The sequence below is a fragment of the Anomalospiza imberbis genome, chromosome 2 (genome assembly GCF_031753505.1).
Source record: "Anomalospiza imberbis isolate Cuckoo-Finch-1a 21T00152 chromosome 2, ASM3175350v1, whole genome shotgun sequence".
Taxonomy (NCBI): Eukaryota; Metazoa; Chordata; class Aves; order Passeriformes; family Viduidae; genus Anomalospiza; species Anomalospiza imberbis.
The window spans coordinates 108,841,142-108,858,414 of record NC_089682.1 but is presented as its reverse complement, the minus strand read 5'-3'; the positions used below and the strand labels follow the sequence as shown (position 1 = coordinate 108,858,414).

The following is a 17,273-nucleotide window of genomic DNA, read 5'->3' as shown; positions in this document are numbered from 1 at the left end:
TTATTATTCTGGCTGGTTCTTCTTGTTAGCCAGCCCAACCGATTTCCCAATCATCCTCCTTCAAGTACTTAGGGTTGATCCAGTTTTGGGAGAAAGCTCTGGGATTCATTATGTGTTATGTTCCACAGTGCTAAAGAAAGGGTTTTCTTAAGAATATATTTATTAAAGAATTCATATCTGCCCATTATTCAGCAGTGGATTAGCATGGAGAATGAGTAATACTCAATAAGGAAAAATAACAAATCATCAGACAGTGTTCTGTCAATACATGGGATGGGATTAGTTAGAGTGACACATATTATAAACATGAATACAGCATGGGGGAAGCAGTCTCCCCAAGTGTGGGTTGAAACATAATGGCCTTCTCAGATTTCTGCAAATGTCATCCTGTATTTTTTCTAAATGGTTCTGCAAACCTCCTCAAGAAAGCTTTCAGGATGAAAAATATCTATTTTGTTTTCACCTGGTATATTTTGAAGACTTTTAAGTCATTATAGCTTTGATTTTTGTTGTCCAAATATGTAGAATGTTGTTACTCAATGCGGCATGATGCATCTAAGGTGCAAGAGTAAGTGTCAGGAGTATGCAATTGTACTCTTGTGTCAAAAGCACAGGGAGTGTCACTGGGAGCTCTCAGTTAAAGCAGTCAGCAACTTAGTTAATAATTGGTTCATATTTATTAGGACATAGTCCACTTACGACTGGTGGTTTCTTTCTAAGAATTTTCAGCGTAAATTATGAATGTTGGACTAAATGGATGACATCATCACTAACTCATAGGATTGAAAGTATGATTAAAATGTAGGCAGATGCTGGTAATAAAATAATAAGTATTTTCTTTTTAATGGATTTAATTTTTTAGTGGAGCAGTGGTGGTGGTGGTGTTCTTTTTAATTACACAGTGCTAGCTTTTATGACAGAAAATTTCAATATGTGATTTTTGTTTTTTCCAAAATATATGATAGACATACATTTTACAAGCAAAAGCACCTGCTACACTGAAAGATTTGGGTTGTGTTTTGCAATCCAAGTACCCTAGGAGGCGAATGATTGGAAGGTTGCAGAATACCTTTGAAGTCAGCCTGTAAGGTACACGCCATATTCTTCCACACTTAAGTTCTGGGCAAGCTAGATAACACGTTTTCAAATCAACCAAGGTCAAAATGTCTTTTTCACATGAATAAATCTTAATGTTAGGCAGATTTCCAGGCGTTTAGGTATTCCTGATGACAGGGTAAATGTGTTCCTTGTCAGCCAACAAAACAGATTACTGAAGACAGAAGTCCTTCTTGACACATTCCAGGATAGCAAGCAAGAATTATTGTTTGGGTTGTCGAGTCCTCCTTGCATACATTTCAGTTTGCATTATTCATTGGTCTTTATCATTACCTTTTGCCAACACATCACTCAGTCTTTACTACATTGGCTACTGTCCACCCTCCCACCTATCTTCCTTGCATTCACTGTGCATTCATTCAAGATGCTTTGCAAAGCCCTCTGTGAAAGACTACAGCAAAGGACTGTTACATAGCTATATCCATAGGACATAAAATTAGTGGAGAAATGACAGATTTTGCATATTATTGCAGAGATCTGTAATGAACCAGCATAAAAGGGAGAGATTTAAACAGAATTTCACCTATACTAGACTGAAGAGATGGCATTGTATTTGTGCTTGGGGAAAATACAGCTGAGTCATTTTCTGAATAACTGTCATCCCTCGCAGGAGATGCAGCCATTATTTGTAACAAAGCTGTGGTTCCTTTTTTGTATTATTAATTTTGATTTGTTTTTAATATATTTTTATATTTAATCCAAATAGTGCATCTTCTACAGCTCCTCAATGTAATACAATTTGCAATCCAATTACGCAAAATGCATAAATTCATTAGAATGTACTTTTGCTAGATTCAATTTGTTACCTAATGAAAATAAATGAAGAAACCAAATAGTATCAATAAGATTAGTGTGTGGCTTAAAGGTCAATTAAAGTTCCCCAAAGAAAGGGGAAAAAAGTAAGGCAGATAATTGAGTTTGTCTAAAACACCACTCAGAATACCAACTAGTATGAAATCTTCGCCCCACTGGGGTCTGTGCTGAAACTAGTATTGACGGGAACAGAGCTAACAATTATACCCTAAGTAAATCTTGTAAGTGAGAAGGCACCATGTTTACATTTTAATAGTACTTGTAAATATCACTTATCTCACTATCTGCCTTGGTAACCAGTTTCATGTACTCAGAGTATATGTAATGTAGTCATGATACCAATATGAAAGAAAGGACTTTATCTCACCTTGTGCTCATGCTGTGAAAGTTAAGCTGTCTAGTGTAACTTCTGAATCCAGGACCCTTTTTTGCCACTGAAGACAGTGGATGCTTATCCCATCTCACATAAGGGCTCTGGTATGTTTGGAATAAGTTGCCCTCTTGACTTGACTCTCTCTCTTCCCCCACCTCCTTTGGTAGTTAAATCTAGATGACAAGCATATTCTGCATACCTTACAAATGGGTAAGGAGATAAGCTTCATGTGAAATCCAAAGGTGTACATTATTAGCAAGCTCATTGTATGAACAACTTATACTTATTTTCTTTCCAGAATCAGCATAGTAATTTTATTTGACTTGTATATAAGATCAGACAATAATTGCACTGTAATTCCTACCTTTCAGTCTCAATATGTTTCTTGTGGAAACCCAAGTGATATGAAATAGAGAGCCTTTTTCTACCTAAGCACTACAGAATCTCAGTTTCCCTATATGCTGCTGTCCATTGTCTTCAGCAACTACTGTTGCTACCACTGTCTTTTGTTGATACTGATGTTCATGTCACTGTGTCAACATCGATGGCAGAAAGAGGAGAATCAGAGCTGTCAGCAGCTCTTTCAAAGTAGACTCAGCAGTGAATGTCTCAGGAGTTCCACACAAGATCAAAGTTTTGCTGCCAGTACTGAGAGGTGTCAGATATGTCAGGGGCAAACAATGCTGTTGTGAGATACTGAGTTTCTCTGATACTGAGAAACACAACCCAGAATATCCTATGTTATATATTATATGAAACAGCAAAAAATGTTCATTACCAAATTTACTGGGTTATTGTGGTACATAATGCCAAATAATTTTGCTTCAGGTCACTGAAATGGAAAGATGATCTGTGGAAGAAGACTTGGCAATTCTTTGTTTGAATATGTAACCTGGTATAATAGACATCATAAAAGCAGAGAAATCTAAGTGGAAGTGGCCTTTCAAAGCCATCTCATTGAGCCTGCTGCTCAAAGCAGAGCTTTCATCAAAGCCTGTTCAAGACCCTGTCCATTTAGTATAAGAATGCAATTTTAACAAATGATGATAATCAAACTGGAGCCATTTACCTAGCACTTCAGTAGATTCTCAGTTGCTAAATCTAGACTGATGCACTTTGAATCCTGCCTGAGGGCATTCTAATGTTTGGTAACACACTATAAACCTACTTTGGTCTCTAATTCCACATTATACTCATATTTAATATCTGTTGTGTGTTTTGTCTATGTCTTTGTTCCCACTGTTAGCCCAAAACCAGCTTCACCCAATTACACTTCTGTAATGACTCCTCATGATTGGTGAGTTGACTACAGCCTTGGAGACCTTGGGTCCTCCCATACCTGTACTATCATCCCATGCCTGTATGGCTCAATGCTGCTTATCTTCCTGGTTTTGTGGTTTTAACCTAACATACAACTTGTCATCTATTACAAGTGGTGGCAACTTGATATTTATTGGTCTACAAGACTGCAGATATTTATTCATCTACAAGACTGTCCCTTTTTGGCCATGAATGTCTGATATTTTGAAAGTTTTTTATTAATGTGATAATAAAATAATTGATACAGTTGCATTTTTCTCTTTCTTTCCAGGTTCTTAGAGTAGTTCGGCTTATAAAGATTTCTCCCGCTTTGGAGGATTTTGTGTATAAGATATTTGGACCAGGAAAAAAACTTGGGAGTTTGGTAGTATTTACTGCCAGCCTTTTGATCGTAATGTCAGCAATCAGTTTACAGATGTTTTGCTTTGTGGAAGAACTGGATAGATTTACAACCTTTCCAAGGGCAAGTATAAAAAGCACTGATTACTCAATGCTTGTCACTATTTCCTTATCATGGATATTTTCTTACCATTGATGGTGGACTTGGCAGGGTTTGGTAAATGATTGGACTCATTGATCTTGAAGGTAATTTCCAGCCTAATGATTCTATGATTCTGTTGGGGTTTAGCCTAGCCAGTAGAGCTAAACATCCCACAGCCACTTGTTCAATCCTCCCCCTGCAGTGGGACTGAGGAGAGAATTGGGGGGGAAAAAAGTAAAATTTTTGGGCGGAGATAACAAAATTTTAGTAGGACAGAAACAGAAGGGGAGACAATAATGATAAAAGAATTAGAATATACAAAATCAGTGGCTCACAATGCTCAGTATATGTTGGCTGATGCTCAGCCAGCTTCCAGTCTGCAGCCCATAAATAACTTTCCCCTAGTTTATATGGTGACCATCATGCTATATGGGATGAGATATCCCTTTGGTCATTTGGGGTCACCTGTCCTGCCCCTCACAATCTCTTGTGCACCCTCAGCTTGTCCACTGGTGGGGTGAGAGGCAGGAAAGGCCCTGACACTGTGCAAGCACTGCTCAGCACTAACTAAAACATCCAGGGTATTATCCACATAATTCTCATCTTAAATCCAAAATATAGCACTGTGCCAGCTACAAGGAAGAAAATTAGTTATATCCCAGCCCAAACCAGGACAGATTCTATCATATTTCTTATTACATTATCAGTCTTCCTTTCCTTCTTAGAAACATGAAGCAGTTTATCTCCATATATATCAATTTTAAAAATGTATTTTCTGGATGTAATAGTCTTCCTGTAGTCCTTCTGTAGTGAAAACCATCTTTCCTTGTGGTAGATATTCTATTTCTGCTGTCAAGGGAACACAGAGAAATTTTGCCCATGCACCGTGATGATGACACAACAGAGCATATGGCTTAACAGTACTCTGTCATGTTACAGGAAGAGGATTCATGTCCACAGGCATGAGTATTAACCTGAGAATTTATATAAAACATGTATAAATGATTATATCCTCATATTATCAAAGTGCTTGTTCTTGATTTGTACAGGAATGCTTGTTTTACACAGGGTTATAAAACCTGTCTGCATTGACAAAATAAGTGTTTGCCTTTTGGGTATAAATAATGGATATTTATGGGCATTACGTTAATTCAGAACAGAACATTGAAAATCAGTGGAAATTGGAGCTAAAGTATTTGTTGAAGCACACTGTTCTGAATGAAAATAGTGCAATTTCTTTAATAGAGGATTAGACTGAGTGTACATGGATTGGTTCCAGTGACAATTTATTTGTTTCTGTCATTCCAGTTTGGTTATCCAATGTATCTATTTTAGTGAAAGTGCATTGGTTGGAACAATTAAATAACAATGAAAAAGGCAGCCTCGAGGGTCATGTATTTAGCGAATAAAATGCCTAAACAACAATTTGTAATTATCAAGCTGAACTTGATCTATGGGAAGCTGGCCATCCAATGTGGGACAAAAAAATGCCTACCCACAGGGAATAGTGTAACACCATGCTTTCTATTTTGGAAAACATGCTTAGAAAAGCAGCCACTAGAATTATATATTCAGTATCATTCGTTAAATGGTGAAGAAAAAAAGAAAATAAAACTTAAGCTCTCCTAATTAAGTCAAGTCTCTAAATCAGATGATATTACCACCATATTCTATTTTCAATTCTCATGTACAACTTCTGAAAAAAACTGCAGGTTTCAAATCACCATGGAATTTTGTTTTAGAATTATTTTATTATTTATGCAAAATGTCAATGAAAGTCCTGAAAGAATAATTGTAGTATGATCAAAATAAGACAGGATTGCAATCACCTTCACATTTTAACTAGATAAAGTGGTATACGTACCTGAGAAAGATCTACTTGCAATGAAAATGGCCAATTTATACCAATACATTAGTAAAGTTTTGGATTATTTTAAGCATTTCAATCTGCTGCCAGTTAAGCTTCAATAAGGGCTTCTAGCATATTGAATTTTAAAAGGTATACGTAAATACTAAATAAATGTTTTAAGAGTGAGAAAATATTTTCGCCAACAAATTATACAGTGTTTTTATGAACAGGACATGTCTTTACTGGTCTTCTATTTTGACTTAAGTACTGGAAAAAGAGAAGAGCTGTTAACAACAATAAAAGAGTTGTTAACAGCAGAGTTAAGAGTAAGACTATTAACAGGGGCATTCCACATTCCAGCAATACTGAATTGAAATGTTTTCAATATTTTTCATAAGATAGCCAGAAGCATGAGTCCTTCATTATTTTTTTATGTATTCATATTCACCTTGTTATATTTGTTTCAGAAGCGTAAAATTTACAGTATGTGGTTTCTTTTTGTAGTTTTATAGTGAAGCATCTCTTATTAGGTTAAAAGTCAATGAAAATTTTGTACTCAAAATTGTGATTGATGGTGTGAAATTGTGACCTTCCTCTGAAGGAGTAGGTCTTCCTAGCAAAGTCTGTGAGTTCTCAAATTTTCTTCCCTGAAGAAAGAGCACTGAATCAGTTTGCAATAAGATGATTCTAATTATTTTCAAAACATGACTGAAGACATGCTATGTAACATATGAGAAGATATTAAGTCTGCAATACCAGAATTTGTAAGATAAATTATTAGGAGCTTACCCTCAAAGAAGAGCAAACCTTAAATAGCCAGGATTGTTGCTGTGAGTTTTTTTCAGTTAAAAATACAGGGAGGACAAGCATGATAACAAAAATGGTGACACTAAAGGCTAAATTTTGAGTTTCTACATTATAGTGCTTTCTACATTGAAACAGACAAAACCTAAAATCATTTTGAAACTAAGTGCTTTATAAGAAGGCACAGTATGGGTTTTGGAACAAATAGACCTCCTCCTTTTGCTAATGCCTCTAAATTGCATGTTTTCACATGGTTTCCTGATGAAAATCAATAGGCACAAGCTCACTGTTGCCATAGCTACTAATTTCACCCTTCTTTTGGCCATTACAACTTGCCAAATGGACTGGCTTTCTCTCTAATACTAAGTACAAAAATATAGATGTTTGCTTTACTGTTTTTAACCATCTGCTCTCTCTTATTTTTGCATGTCTTCTTGGGCTGCACATATTGAGCCCCAAGGAAGGACAGGGGTGGCTGGGCCCCCTGAAGAAGGCATAGGTGTAAGACGGCTGCTAAGAAAATTCATTGTATGGAGAACAAAACACATTGCTACTGTGTCTGACTTCCATACCCTGGTTTCTTTTGAAGTGTGCAGCCGTGTGTTGACTGCTCTGTCTCAATTTACAAAGTTAGGAATGCTGTCCTTCTTTTAAATGGGTCAACACAAGATGAAAGCCAGGCCCAACTGATCACAACAATTCCCCAGTTTTCACAAAACCAAGTGTTTGCTCCTAGCCTTAACCTTGGAAAAAGTTTCTTATCTGAGATATTAGTTCAACCTAAGCAACACCCATTAAAAAGATGAGCAATGCAGTCTTAATTCTCTGATGCAGTTAAAATCTCAGTATCATTGCCACATTTTTAAAGGATGGTTACTCTTCTTTCAGGTTGTTACTGAGTCCTCATGACTGTGTCAGGAGGAAAACATAAGTTTCTGCTGGTATAAGGATGTTACAGCAATGTCCTAAATCCCATTAACTTAATTTGCAGAAGCAATCCCAATGATTTTAGAACCGCTTCTATGAATTAGGCCAGTGGAATTTGGTCCTTAAAATGTTGTGGACAAGCACCAATTACAAGAGAAGGGCATTATAACTGTAAGTAGTAATTTGGGTGGCACCACCCCTGTAACAGTTGGACAAGATATCAGAAATGGCACTTTGGCTCGTATATTCTACCAAACCTTTGCCAGTCTTCCACTATAAATAAAAAGGTAGTTTGACTTCCATCATCAAAACAGCTCATTAAGTAATAGGGCATAAATACTCAAAGAAATTGACAATCTTTTCTATAACAGAAATTAATTCAGAAAATCACCATTTGCATAAATTTCTAAGTCTCGTCTTCACAGATGTTGATTCTGTCAGCTAGTTGCATTTCAAATTAATTTTAAAATAAACAGTGGGAGGTACACCTTTCAGCTAAAAATAACTTGCTCCAAAGAAGATTGCTTGGTGCAAAGCACATATTCATTGTGCACTGCCTTATTTTACTTAAAACTAATGTTTTGAATTATACTGGAATTTAATGTCGTAATAAAATGCTTAAGTTATATTGAAAGGCCATTTTATAAAACTGTATGCATTTCTGACAATTGGTTTGGATGGAAGATTAGATTTTTTGGTATTAAATTAATATCTTCTCCACATTAATCTATTATTAATTGTATTTATTATGAGTCCACAATGTAGTACTGAAGCTATTTTTATAACCTGAAGAATTAAGAAATATAAACTTGAAGAATTAAGTAAAATATTTTTTTTTTTAAAGCAGTAAGCTGTGGTAATTAAGTGTGATTCAGAAGAAAGGATACTGCACCGGTTCAGTTATCCAGTCCCTCAGGTGTTTTTAAAGCCAGCAGTGCGGTGTATTATTTAATGTAGTGCCCACCTTATGCTTCAGCAAGGAGTGCCACACCAATCAGGTACGATGGCCACTGGCTCTGAGTGCAGGCAGTCACAGCTGCCTGGTTTAGCTTCAGCTCCCCACCACAAAGGGAAGCTGAGACCTGAGAAGCAGTGCTGAGCACTGATGGGGTTCTTGTCGTTCTTCACCCTAAAGCACCCCTGGTAGAGCTAAAGGGGGCTGATTTTTCTGTTCTTTCATGCATGCTCAGCTGGCTGCAAAAGGCCTTTCCTAGATAAAGATCCCAAATGTTTCTTTCTCTGCTTGTCTTGCATGGGAAGCAATGATTTTATAATAAGAAAAAGAGTTAGTACTAAGAGTTTGTAATTTTGCGCAATGTAGAGGCAGCGCACATGGCTGGGAGGGGGCTCTCATTTGAAGGGAGGATGTGGCTGCAGGTTGGCAATGTGCTGGTTAAGGCCAAGATTACTGGCAGAAACATAAAGCATAGGGCACTGTGCAAATTTCAGCCCTCATGCTTGGCCTCTCCAAATACGTGACATACCAAAGACTTTAACCACCCTAAAGAATTTACAGAAAACTAGTTGCCAGCATTTTTTTCTACTGCTTCTAGTTCATGATAGCCTTTGTCCTCTGTGGGATCTGTGTTCAAAAGAAAGCCTGGGACCTTACTTTTGGTCAGGATGTTTCTGGTGTAGAAATAAAAGTCTGATGTTTCTGATGTTTAACTTCTCTCTGAACATGTGTGGTTTCTCATTTGGATGCCTTGGTCTGCTCCATGTTCATCTCAGCTTCGCTTCTTGTAATTTTGTCTTGTAGGTTTAAGCATCTCTGAAAATTTGATTAGTGTGAGTTAATTCTGAAAAGCAACTGTAAAAATAATACTCAACTTCTTGGTCTTAACCTAGCAGGGTGTTTGTGCTTCTGTCTGCTTCAGAGTGCCACAGAACTCAGAAGCAATAAGAAACCAAATTGGACTTTGATGACAGGCTTTTTTGTGTGAGTCAGCAGGCAAATGACTTCTAAAACCCTTAGAAGCTAAATGTTTGTGAACTCTGTAATAGAGTAAAAATTCATAGTTCTTCCTCCAAATATGACCTAGAGGCAATATGATTCAGTTTCTGCCCTTTAAAATATGTATTATTTAAACCAACAGAGGAGAAAAAGCCTTAGTGCTAGGATCCTTATCTGTGGTCAGTGAAAGAATGGACAGGCAGTATCAGTGGTCTTCTGATACTGCTTTGTGTCTTCTGTAACTTCTTTTCTGCTTCCAGCAAACTTTCTCCAAGGTAATCCCCGGGTACAGACATGGAAATTGTCCTCTCACACTGGGCATTCCAAAAAGGCAGAGTCTTTTATGCAGTGCCTGCATAACAAGATGTATTTGTCTCTGCCTTACCCAGCCCCATTACCCCATCTCAGCATGCTTTGTAACTGCAGGCCCTCCTTTCCAATTTTAAGCAGATAGCCCTTGATATACACTTGCTTTCATTATACAAGTCATGCCACATCCTCCTTCATATAGTTTGAACCAGCTTCTTGTCACCAAATATTAATGATTATTATCCACAGGGTTGTCAAAACCAAGTGTTGTGTGCATTCACATGGACAGTCTTCTCTAGGGTAAATTTGCTTTTACTGCAGGTGAAAAGTCACAATCTGGAGTGGACTTCCCTATGGGTGGGGATATAATCTTAATGGTTTGGTTTAGAAGAAATATTGGAAGAAACGTCTTAGAGAAATCAGTGTTTTGTTTGAAAAACCCTATGAATTTGATAAAGAGCCCAGGCAAAGTATTTGCCTGTGGTTTATAATAATATTATGAGTTTGAGGTCTCCCACACAGTTATTTTTGCCAGCAGCTTTAAAAATTAATTAGAACCATTTCATTGTTTCCCAAGCACATAAGTTTGTATAGCTATGTGTTTTCAGCTTTCCAGCACAGGTTTTGGCTTAGGGTAAGTTGTAGTGAAGGGCTGTCTGGATACTGTTTTCTCACAGGTTTGACAAGAAGAATCCTTTTCTTTTTGTGCCGTCGCATTAATGTGTTAATCTGCTGCTGCTGGGCACACTGAGCACAGATGTGATACATCCTTGTAACTGTGTTAATACTTTGAATTCTAGGAATCCTGTTAGCTGTAAGCTGCATTGTTGTTTCCAGTTTCTAACACTTTTTTGTTATGCATAAACTTCAGTAAGATACCAGCTTTGATCCTTACTGTCTGGAAAGAGAATACTTTCAATGTCAGGCAAAAGCAAAAGAAACTTGTGCAATAGTTTGGCCTCATTGAGACAGTCAAGATATTTCACTTTGATACCATACTCAAACTTCTGTTTCCTAGGCAGTGTGCATTCCTCAATGTCTGTGTAGGATGTACATCTTGCAGTTACACATTGCTCATGTTGAGTTCAATTCTGGTTGGTGCTGTAGGCTCCAGCTGGGGTTTCAAAGGTGTCTGGTTTCTAGGCTTATCCAATTTCATATTTTCCTGTCACTAAATAAATAAATTGTTTGAAACATTCCCATTACTTCCTCTGTTTTTGACATGTGTACCTGGTCTCAAGGAGTTTGAAAATGTTGCAGTAATAATTCCACAAAAAATGCAATCTACAAAATATAGAGGAAAAGTCTGAATGGCTGAATCAGGTGCAGGTGCAGAGACCTTGCCATGTGTTGGTTAGGCTCATCTGTGGAGTGCCTCAAGATGCTTCTGCTATTAAGATAACATAATTTATGGTCACATTGAATTATAACACTTTATTATAGGTATATTTAGAGAGAGGAAACATGGAAGAAAAAGCATAATCAAAAAATTACAATACAGTATAATATTCAAAACAATAATCTGTGATGCTCAGGATATTTATCCTATTTTTTCAGCCATGAAGGAAACCAAAAGGTTCTTTGTATGCACTAATGAAGCTAGGGCTGTGTTAAAAATTGAAGATTACAGTTCTGTCAAAGATCAAGCTATTTATTGCTCCTTTAGCTCATAAGTAGCCTTCTACTTGACTTTAAAAGTTAAACACATTTGATAAGGTTTAAAAAAAGCTAACCAAAATAGGTGTGCATCTCTGTTAAATCAGTTTTAGGAATGTGTCAATAAAACCATATTAGTATAATTCGTTAATATGTTTGCAATTCTATTTCTTGCAGGCATTCATGTCAATGTTTCAGATTCTCACACAGGAAGGATGGGTGGATGTTATGGATCAGACACTGAATGCTGTAGGACATATGTGGGCACCAGTGGTTGCTATTTATTTTATACTATATCATCTTTTTGCTACTCTGGTAAGTTTTCACTCGCAAATGTGTTGTGCTTAATTTCATTTTGAATTACTCTCATAGCTCTTGTATTACTTATTATTCTCAGCTTGTTAAAAATAATTGTGATGCTCATTTTTAGCATAGGCAGCTTTTAGTTTGCGGATGTCGTAGAATAAATTTACCCTTCAGCCATGTGACATGATGTGGTGGCCTTTGTTCTGGTGTGACCTGTTGTTCTTCTTAGATCCAAGTCACACTGCCAGGCTAACAGTATAATTTTTATCTGCCTTGTACCTTCACAGCTCTAATGATTTCAGAGTTAAGTGATTTTGTCATGTAGAACTGGTCTCCTCAGCTTTCATTGCATTCTCTTTGCAACAGCAATTAAAGTGAGAAGTGTAAAACCTTGCAATGTAAACCCTTAACTAGTCATCCCTAATGTCCTGTTGCTTGATACAACATCCATGCATGGAAAATATATGATATAGTATATCAAGCAATAAATGATGGGAACTAATACAGCAGTTCCTGCATGCAAACAGAAATGTGGATTATATAAAAAAAACAAAACCCAACTTTTTTTCTGTATGTATTTCAAACGTGATTATTACATTCTTCCATGGAGAAAATGGGAAGGAAAACTCTCTTTGATTATCCTGTATCAATAAGGGCTTGTTGCTTTATTTTAATACCAACACAGAGAAAATACCACAACCAAAAAAATAACCATCTTATGCACCCTTAATTCACTCCTACTATTGCTCATTTTTTATTTTCCATTCACTGCAGGTTATGATGCACTTAGTCTTATTTTCACTTTTTTCATTCCATTTTCTTTCTTTGCTCAGGTGTCTACTTACATAAGGTACTAACTGTATTTCTACAATCTCTGCCAGCTTCTATTTAATTCTTTTACTTTACACTATATCCCATTTCACTTCTAAAGACTGAAGAGTTGGACTAGAGTTGTGGGTGCAATGGATTCCTTCATATGAATTGAAAACTTGACCATTTTATAAATGGCAATAATCACATCAAAGTATAAGCCAAACAAATGTATGTATCAGAAGATATATAGGACATGTAATTTCTCACAGAAAATACAACTTTTCATGCTGGAGTGATCTTTTAAATTCCTTGGGAATTGAGGTTATAATTGAGGTTTGTTTTTGGTCATAGATTTGAAAGCAGTTACTGGTAAGAGAATCTTATTGATGTTTTTTTTGATTCTTCATCAAGAATATTTTCTAATCAGTAACTCATTTTTATTTCTTAGATGAGTATTAAGCAAGTCCATAAAGTAAAATCATGTCAAGTGACCTCTCTGCTAAAAATTCACATCTTTATTGTGAAATAATTTAGCTGTAAGAGCAATTTTAGTATTCTGGTTTATGTTCCTTATTTTGAAAGAATCATCTGGGACTTCTCTATTTGTTTACTGAAAGCACTGATTTTGCTAGGAGGGAAGTCACTTTTCTGTACACCATCCTTTTGCAGGGAATTTGCATTTAAATACACAGTCCTTGCTTTGCTCCATAAGGGTACACTTCTGTTCTCATTCACCTATGCAAATTCTACATGAATGAAGAAACCCTGCAAAGACAACTTTGCAGAATTATCTGAGCTTATGAAATTTTGTTTTCAATTCTAAGATCTTCCTCAGACTTCAAAAGGGAAAGCTATGTAGGACAGACTTGTCTAAATGCAAAAGAAATTTAAAACAAAATAACATGGAACTGGTAAGGGAGCATGAAAATGGTTGGGCTGTTGCTAAAACCAAAAAGGAGCATTCTAAGAATAAACAACCATCAGAGAATAACAAGAGTAAAGTCAAATGAAGAAATTACTTTCACCAACCAGAAAAGGGGGGACAATTAGAATTGAGAATGATAATTGCAGGCATTTGGCACAGCAGACTGTAGAGACTTGGAAAGAAATTAATAGGTTTCACATAAGAAGGCAAAGGAAAACTGAAGCTCAAAAAAGACTCACTCTCTTGGAAACAAGGACTGTAATTAGTTGAGATGGTGGCAGAGGAAGTTAAACAAATAACAAGTTTGCATTTAAGTTTTCTTTTGTGGTACATTTTCTTTGGTTCTTGTTGGAAAAAAGCAAAAAGGGAGTTAATGAAAGTCTTGCCTTGATACATAGGAGTGCATGCATCAGCAAGACTGTAAGGGCTGATATATTTAATGAGTACTGTTCTTCTTTTTAGCATGGAACTGAACTTCCTTAACTGGTATGCTTTGAGCAGCATGTACTGAGTATCATAGAATGAACAGGATATCTAAAGAAGCAAAACACCATACTGTAAAATCTTAACAGAATTATAGCAAAATTCTTCATTAGCAACCAGGGATCAAAGTAGTTTTCATAAATGCTTGTTGGTCAAAAGGAATGACAAAAGTCAGAGGGTCCACAAACAATCAGAAAGTTCCATTTGGCATGGAAATTAGTATGTTAGCCCCTGACCTACTATATACGCACGTGGCAGTGGGTTTTGGATAATGGAGTAAGGTGAAAGGGAAAAGAGACATTAAAGAGGTATACATGAATTAAAGACAGAGAGACAGAAAAAGAGAGCAAAAGAGATCACTAGTGCTGCTTCCAGCATTCATCCAGCTTGGGGGGAGGCTGAGCCTGGTTTCAGCAGCACGAGTCTCGCTCATGGGATGTCCAGGATCCTGGGGGTGCTTATCCAGCAAGTGTTGATCTGTCTGTGTCAGTATGGCCACTGGGATGTTCAGGGTACTGGAGGGGGCTGCTTGGGCATGGGGAGAAGCCTTTTTATGGACAAGTTTCTCTCTTTCTATGCTAATTAATTATCATGCACACTCTGATCATTCAGGCCTTTCTGGAAATGGGTTAGAGAGCTTTGGGGGTCTTTTGGTGGTGTCAATATCCCTCTACAGTCCATGCCTATGCCATGCCCACGTCCATGTCAACTCTTTCTTGTGCTTGCACTGTATTGTGTCATGTTTTAGCTGGTGGAAAAGTGCTGCCCTGTCTCTGCATCACACCCATTCTCCACCAAAACCTTGTTCTTACTCGTGGCATTTTAATATCTATAGTTCTTTGTTGTTACCAATGATTCTTGCCTGTCATTACTACTAGTGCTTGGCTGGCTCCTCAGCCATCCAGTTATCAGTTTGTGAGACATACATATTCGTCCTTTCTTCTGGGAATTGAGAGCTCAAACGGATCTTACTTTGGACCACTGTTTAGAGTATCATTAGAGAGTGGGCTTCAGTCATAGTAATTTTCCATCCTGGCCACAATTTGAAAAGCTTTCTTTGAAGTTCAATAACAGAAATATTATTCCTCTTGGTTGTTTTGCAGGCAATAAAAATATGTTTCCCAGGTTTTCACTTAAAATCAGGTGCTTGTTAGACACCTGTTAATTCCTGGAAACAGACAGTGTTTCTGATAAGCTCAAGAGGGGCTTAGTCTGAGTGCAGTTCATCCAGGCTGAGACCTAATGAGCATTTCTCAGATCGGAGTGTGGCCTGAGTGGGATGAGGGCGTTCACCACCACAGACTATCCTGAAACTAAAGTCAACTTCTCTGGGCCTCTACATTGTGCTAGGTATTATGTATTTTATCAGAATTCTGCCTTGCATTGCTGTTTTAAATGCCATCTTTAATTCCACTATTCATAGTAGTTGGATCACTGAAAATTATATGATGTATTGTTTATGTGGCACATACGTCATTTTGAACAGCTGCAGGAAATTCTATGTGTTACTAAAGCCACAAAGTTACTAACTTCTATCAAAAGAACTTTTTTTTTTTTCTGAGCACTGACATTTTTTTAATTTATGGGCCAGAGTCCTTCCTGTGTCTTCTGTACCTTTATAGTTTATGGAGCGAAAGCAAATCCTGCCTTGGAATAAGGTCCACTCAACTTAGAAGCAGTTTAAGTTCCAAACTCCTTGTCTGGTATATTAAGCCATTTAAATTTCATCTTCTGTATAGGTAGGGAATAAATTTCCAGTGTGACAGGCAAACTTACACTTCATTTACAAGTAGTGGTGGACTGATATGTTTGTTCTAGTTGTCACTTAGTGGTCCAAGACCACAGAAAAATTCTAGGCCTGTAACTCTTTTTAAAAAAAGAGTTAGGATACTTTTTGGTACCTCTCTGGTATATCAGAAATTGGTGCTTGCCTGTAGAAGCTCAGTGCATTTGAGGATGTTTGCATCGAACTTCAGAGACTGAAACCTAGGCAGTTGCTGGCAGCTGTTAACTTATGCATGTGTACATGTATTTAGAGCCTTAGATAAAAGTTGTCTGATAATATATGCTGAACAGTGGTATCCTCCCTTACCCACCATACTCCTAATTCTGTCTGCTTCTCAGCTATATCAGTCACATTTTCAGCTTCTTTGGCCTCTGGTCAGCATCTGCACACAAGGGAAATGTAATAATCTGGTACTCATGCATACTTCTTTTTCTCCCTGGGATTCTTCCTCTTAGAAACATATCTAAATAATATTTAATGTTGAGTAAATTGAGGCACTTGATTTTCCTCTTCTGTGACATGAGTTTCCTATACATGTGATGCATGCAACTAATGAAGCAGCTTACTTTTCTTCCAAAGTGGAGTTAGCTACTTTTCACAGAGGCACTCAGAGCATAAAGGAAGGCCACAAAGTAAATGACTGTCAGGTGACTAAAAAGTCACACCTTAATTGAAAACCACCTTAGCTTTACAAGATGTTTTCCGATTTTGATTTGCATTTCTTTTATTATTGTTGCTGTTGTCATTGTTGTTATTATTGTTGTTGTTTGTTTGTTGTTGTTATTTCTGATTAATTTAATTTTATCTTCGTGTGAAGTACATTTTAACGAGTATATTGTTAAATATATATAATTCATTGGTCATAAAACCTAGAATTTAGCATTTTTAAACTCATAATAATTGTATGGTAAGATAAAAAACAATTTACTACTTGCAAAAGGGCTAGCATATATATAGTAGCAGGTGATATTAGTTCAACAGATGTCAAAGGCAAGAATCCCATTTACATCAGCAGGGCTATCATTTTTACATGTTATTTAATAATACTTCTTAAGAAAGATCAGATAAGCTTTAACAAATAATTTACAATTGTTTTGTAGATTCTACTCAGCTTGTTTGTTGCTGTTATTTTGGACAACTTGGAACTTGATGAAGATCTAAAGAAGCTTAAACAAGTAAGAACATGCTTTTATTGTACTTGAAAGTAGCTTTAATAAGGCATTTTACTTTACTGGTACTTTATCTGGTAAAAGATGGGAAACATCTTTATCACAGTGAACAAAATAGTACATGTGGAAGTGAATAGCAGTATTTTGTTAGACAGTGTACTATCACAGCACCTTAAGGAAAAATTAAGA

At 36.7% G+C, this 17,273-nt stretch overlaps 1 protein-coding gene across 7 annotated transcripts in view; it reads left to right on the top strand.

Annotated features, from left to right (window-relative positions):
- NALCN (sodium leak channel, non-selective) overlaps positions 1 to 17,273 on the top strand; it is a 230,477-nt gene that overhangs the window by 124,392 nt on the left and 88,812 nt on the right. For all 7 annotated transcript variants that reach the window (XM_068182541.1, XM_068182537.1, XM_068182539.1 and 4 more), the window contains 3 exons: positions 3,894 to 4,085; positions 11,780 to 11,917; positions 17,016 to 17,090. In XM_068182541.1, coding sequence (XP_068038642.1) covers positions 3,894 to 4,085; positions 11,780 to 11,917; positions 17,016 to 17,090 — 405 coding nt within the window. The remainder of the gene's footprint in view (positions 1 to 3,893; positions 4,086 to 11,779; positions 11,918 to 17,015; positions 17,091 to 17,273) is intronic.